Source organism: Triticum aestivum, chromosome 6D (assembly GCF_018294505.1).
Source record: "Triticum aestivum cultivar Chinese Spring chromosome 6D, IWGSC CS RefSeq v2.1, whole genome shotgun sequence".
In the NCBI taxonomy this organism is placed as follows: domain Eukaryota; kingdom Viridiplantae; phylum Streptophyta; class Magnoliopsida; order Poales; family Poaceae; genus Triticum; species Triticum aestivum.
In genome coordinates, this window is record NC_057811.1 from 7,890,085 (window position 1) to 7,895,700 (window position 5,616).

The 5,616-nt window shown below is 44.0% G+C and overlaps 1 protein-coding gene across 1 annotated transcript; it reads left to right on the top strand.

Annotated features, from left to right (window-relative positions):
- Window positions 1-4,668, top strand: LOC123142975 (uncharacterized). Its single transcript, XM_044561713.1, has 6 exons — window positions 1-433; window positions 703-980; window positions 1,168-2,815; window positions 3,129-3,816; window positions 3,894-3,974; window positions 4,058-4,668. Exons 3-4 carry the CDS (start codon window positions 1,652-1,654, stop codon window positions 3,183-3,185), a joined length of 1,221 nt encoding a protein of 406 aa, XP_044417648.1. The 5' UTR covers window positions 1-433; window positions 703-980; window positions 1,168-1,651; the 3' UTR covers window positions 3,186-3,816; window positions 3,894-3,974; window positions 4,058-4,668.
- The last annotated feature ends 948 nt before the right edge of the window (window positions 4,669-5,616 follow it).

The following is a 5,616-nucleotide window of genomic DNA, read 5'->3' on the forward strand; positions in this document are numbered from 1 at the left end:
CTAGCGAACTGCCACTGCCTCCTCTTCCTCGCACGCGCCGCCCCTCTTCCTCCCCTGCGCCGCCATCTTCCTCGCCTTCCTCTCCTCGGCACAACCTCGCGCCGCCGCGCCTCTACCTCTCGCCGTCGACCACCTCCTGGTGCTGCCGTCGTCAACCACCTCGCCGTAGACCACGAAGCCGTAGTACTGGAGGGAAGGAGGAGAAGAGGAGGGAGCGCAGCGCGAGCAGCTGCCCGCCGTCGAGTTGAGGGTCGGCCGCCGCCGTCTCCACCTGTCCGTCGTCAACCACCTCCTCGCCGTCTTGCTGCTGTCGATCAGAGATGACCACGAAGCTGGAGGAGGGGGAGGATGTGCCTGCACCTGCACGCCGTCTCCCCTGCACCTGTTCGATCTCCTCTGTCCTCTCCTCTGTTTTATCCTATCTCTGACCGAGGTATTCAGTGCCAAAATTTTCAACAATTAGTACTGAATTTTTAGCAGTTCACACTGATTTATTGAGTGTTGAATACACCATTGTTAGCAGTTGGTACTGAATTCCAAAATTTTCTTTTATCATCTTTCATCCATTCTTCAGCTTGTCATTGTAAACCTATTGCAAAACTTGCTTACTTACTGTCGATTCCATCCTCTTTCGAAACAAAGATTCTAAATGTTCAAAATTTGTCTCATATATGCTGTATTCTTGGTCCATTTGCTTTACAGAATATACAAGGACGACTAAACAGTGGCTAAACAGAGCCAAGAACCTCCCAGCGCACTCCCAGGATACATATACAGTCGGCCCAGTCGGTCCTCTCGGTCTTGACCGAGCTTTGCTGCAGCCGGTCCGGTCCTGAAAATATGGACCGCCAGCCACTTCGGTGCGGTCCGGACCGGACCGGCCGCGGCCGGTCCAAAGCATGGCTCGGTCAGGGACCGGACCGCGTCCACACTGAGATAGCACCACTGCCAGATCTGCCCAGCTGTGTGATTAGCTTAAGGTAATCCCTGATTTATCTCATTCTCCTCTCTGCTAATGTATAGCTGACCCGTGGACCACACCTTAATTAACACATAGGAAAACAAGTGGTTTGTATGATAGAATTAGTTTACTGAATTTTTTGTCAGTTTCAGTAGTTTGTAGCATGTTAAATGGTTTGACAAATGAAGATGCATTTCTGATTGCAGGATCTTTTGATGGCCTTTTCACTGTCCAAATACACCACAAAGGATTTTTTTGTGGAACCGGTTGCAACATGACTTATATGGACTATGAAGTGGACTGTTTTGATAACTGTGATAGTGACACTTGGTCACTACTGTGGATTGATGATTTTCTCAAGCAACTAGGTTATGACAGAGCTGTGGACAAGCATAATGTTTATTGGTGCCAGCCTGGAAAGTCAGTAGCTGATGGACTGAAAGAGATTGTATGTGATGCAGATATCTTGTTAATGATTTCAGCAACAATTGAGCACAAGAATTTGATATTGATTGTTGACCATGGTGATACTTTGGAAACCCTGACCAAAGAAGATGTGCTGCTAGATGGAGCTCCTGAGTTGCCCAGAGTTATAACCCCCACAAAAGGCTGGAAGGGAAAAGAAGCTGCATTGTCCTCGGAATATCCTAAGAGTCCAAAACAGAAGAGAGCAAAGAGAGTTAGAGGTCCATGTACTTCGGTGAAGGATCAAGTGCAGGTGTTGGTGATGCTGCAGAAGAAATGGAAGGAGGACAAAGTAGTGACGCCGAGGGACAAGAGGATGTTTGTGATGAAGAAACAGATGAGGAGTTTTATGATAGCGACTTTGATGCAGAAGATGGTGATGATGATTTGTTTGACAGGAATGTGGACAAAGAAGTTGGTGATCATAGAGAGAGTGAGTTCATACCTGACATTGAAGCAGAACTACCTGAAGATGCACTAGATGACAGTCACTTGGATCTGAGCAAAGAAGAAAGGGAAAAACTTAAATACAATTTTAGAGCATTTAACCCAGAGACCGACTTGAACGCACCAACTTTCAGGCTTGGCATGATTTTTGGAGACATGAAGGAGCTCAGACTTGCTATCAGTGCTTATAGTGTTAGAAATAGAGTGGTAATGAGGAAGACAAGAAATACAGCAACTACATTAGTTGCTGTATGCAAAGAAGGCTGCTCTTGGTATATGAAGGCAGGCAAGGATAACAGGACAAGTAGCATTGTAATCAAGAAATTTCAAGGTAAACACACCTGCACTAAAGCTTGGGATCTCAAAGTGTTGACTGCACCTTTTCTTACAAGAAAGTTCAGGGAAGAGTTCAGAGATAATGAGAAAATGTCGTTGAAGAAATTCCAAGACAAAGTGCGGGTTGAATACAACATGATTCCAACCAGATTCAAATTGGGAAGGGCAAGGAGAGCAGCTGCTAAGGAGATTAGAGGTGAAAATGATGACCAATTCAAATGGCTGTGGGATTATGGGCAGGAGCTTAGAAGAACTAACCCAGGCAGCAAGTTTTTCCTTTGCACAAAGGAAGTGATAGATGAGAAAACTAAATTGCCACAAGATCATTTCTCAACTTTGTACTGGTCAATAGATGCTTGCAAGAGAGGGTTTCTTGCTGGTTGTAGGCCCATAGTATTTCTTGATGGTTGTCACATTAAGACTAGGTACAAAGGGAATCTGCTTACAGCTGTGGCTATTGACCCCAATGACTGTATATTTCCAATAGCTTTTGGCTTGTGTGAGGTGGAGTGTACGAGCAGCTGGGAGTGGTTCTTGGCATCACTCAAGGATGATCTCAATATATGCAACACATCCCCTTGCACTATAATGAGTGATAAGCAGAAGGTTAGTAGGTGTTCCTTTTCATTTCAGTACTTTCATCTAGCTTTTTTCAACCCATCCCAAAGTGTGATATCTTATTAAACAACATGTCAGAAGTTTTCAACAGGTTAGCTTCCAATCCATCGATATGTTATTATGAATTACAGCTACTTATTAGTTCAAAACCATGTGAATCCCCTCAGTACGAATTGTAGTCACATATTACTTCAAAACCATGCCATCACACTCATTGTAAATTGCATTCCATGACACCCACTCTTAATTGCATTTCAGTAGTACTTCAAAACCATTCCATGACGCCCACTCTTAATTGCAGTTATATATTGGAGGCAAGAGAACTACCAATGGTGTCAATGTTAAAGAACATTCATGACAAGATATCTCACAGAATTGTTTCCAAACAAAAAGAATCAGATAAGTGGACTGGGAGACTCTGCCCAAAGATCCAGAAAAAGCTTGATAAATATGTTGAATGGGCTGCTCATTGTATGGTTCAAGAAGCTGGTAGAGGAGTTTTCCAGGTGACATCCTTCAAAAACATTTATTTGGTGGATCTGAATATGAACAACTGTGAATGCAAAAAGTGGGAGTTGTCTGGCATCCCATGCCATCATTCCGTAGCTTGTTTCAGACATGAAAGAATTGAACCGGAAAGCATGGTCCATATGTGCTATACCGTGGAGAGTTATAGAAAGGCATATGCTTATAACATAATGCCATTAAGGGACAAAGCTAGATGTGAAAAAATGTATGGCACTATTGTGTATCCACCTTTGTACACGAAAGTCATGGGGAGGCCGAAGAAAAATAGGAAGAAAGATCCAGAAGAGAAAAAGGACAAGCATGGAGGGTTGAAGCTTCCCAAACATGGATCCACAATGCACTGTTCCATAAGTGGAGCACCTGATCATAACAAAAAGGGCCATTACAAGCATGAGAATGTCATTCCAAATGAAGAAGTAGCTCAAGCAGGAGAAGATTATGATGATCCGTCCATCATCGATGTAATGTTCTAAACTATTATCAATATGGTTGTTTTCTAAAAAAGTGCTTTGCATAACCTATTCTTAACCATATTCAGGATATAATGCCGCATACTGTGCATGCTGATTTGGATCCGACTCAAACTCCTGGCTCTATGATTTTCATGATGCAAGAACAGGTATTATGTCAACTAAAACTCCAGCTCAATCTATTTTATTGTTGAGGTTTTTGTACTGATAATCATCTCATTTGATTCATTAGGAGAGGTTCACATATCCACCTGTCAGGGACTTTGGTCCACTGCCAGAATCCACTTTCATTGCTAATGCAAGGGCTGAGATTCCATCTGCCAGAGTGACAACAGCTATGTCAAGGGGAAGGCAACAATCAACAAGAAGAGGAACAGGAGGGGCTGGGAGAGGAACAAGAGGAGGGGCTGGTGCTGGCAGAGGAACAATAAGAGGGGCTGGGAGGGGAACAAGAGGAGGTGCTGCAAGAGGGGCAAGTGCAACTACTACAAGAGGAGCAAATGCAAATGCTAGAAGAGGAGCAAGTCCAACTAATGCTAGACGAGCAAGAGCAGCAGCTCCTTGCTTCTACAACCTCCCTCTTGGAGATGACGTGGATAATGTTACAGGAACAGGAACTTCAAGAGGACCAAATTATGTCCAAGCAGAGGAAGAGGTTGTGTTCACACAGAATGCACAACTAGATGATGATTGGCAGCATTTTCTCTCACTATAGTTCAAGTAGATGAGCAACAACTGAAGCATTTCAACTGATGCACTACTATTACTATGTATTACATTTCTGAACCTTCCCTTTTGTGCTACTGAACCTTGTCCTTTTATTAATGCAATATTGTTGCTATCCGTGATGTCTGTGATGGTTGTGATGTTGCTATATGTATAATGCAATCTTCCTCTACAAAATGAATATAACTTGTTTATGGATGATTTTTACTGTGAGCATTTGAACCGTATGTTCTTGCTGTTTTACAGGTGATTTTTCACTATAAACATTTGAACTGTATGTTCTTCTGGCAATAAGTGTGACGCACTATATGTAGTTCCGCAACAAAAAAAACTGACATATAAAAATTTGGGTGGCCTGGGGTTTGAGCCCAGGACCTAGGCAGAGAATGGTCGTGCTAGCTACCAGTGAGCTACGACCAGATTTTTGATAAAAGTAGAAGCCTGCTGTACTCCCGCCGTTTCACGCTCTTACCCTGCGACTAGTACAAACTTAAGGGGTATCTGTAAAACGCTACGCGCCAGCCGCTGACAGTGGCCCCATGCGTCAGGATACACCCGCAGGTCTGATTTGCACCGTATATATGTGCTCGCAAAAACAAGTTTTGGCACCACTTTTTCGTATTTTGCAATATTAGGCACCAAACTGCACATCCTAAGCAACTTTATGTACCACCGGTGCATTTACCTCTTTCACAAATTTTACGTTAGGAGTCAGCATCGGTCAACACAGTAAGAAACAGTCAATACCGAGCCGGGGGTTGATTTGTGGACCGAGTTACAAGTTAAGGGTGCGGGGATAACCGGTTTTCAAGTTGGGGGTTGAAATCTAAACCGAGTGGGCAAGTTGAGGGTTGTAATGTGGACTTTTCTCTTCCAAGGACAATGTTGGACTGACGACATATTTTCTCATCACGGTTCGCCCCGCAAAACTCCTCGTGCATCCTCTGTGATCAAGAGACAGAGTGTATGCAACACTTGCTCAGTGGTTGCTCCTTCTCTCGCCAAGTTTGGCACGAGATCCTCTCCTGGTGTAGGCTCACGACAACCCACCCCTCCGTCGACGTC

What these genes read in the sequence shown, in the direction of transcription:
- LOC123142975 (XM_044561713.1), top strand. Translation starts at nt 1,652, where the DNA reads ATGTACTTCGGTGAAGGATCAAGTGCAGGTGTTGGTGATGCTGCAGAA. An exon ending in TAATGAGTGATAAGCAGAAG is followed by an intron (nt 2,816 to 3,128) that starts GTTAGTAGGTGT and finishes TCTTAATTGCAG; the next exon opens with TTATATATTGGAGGCAAGAG.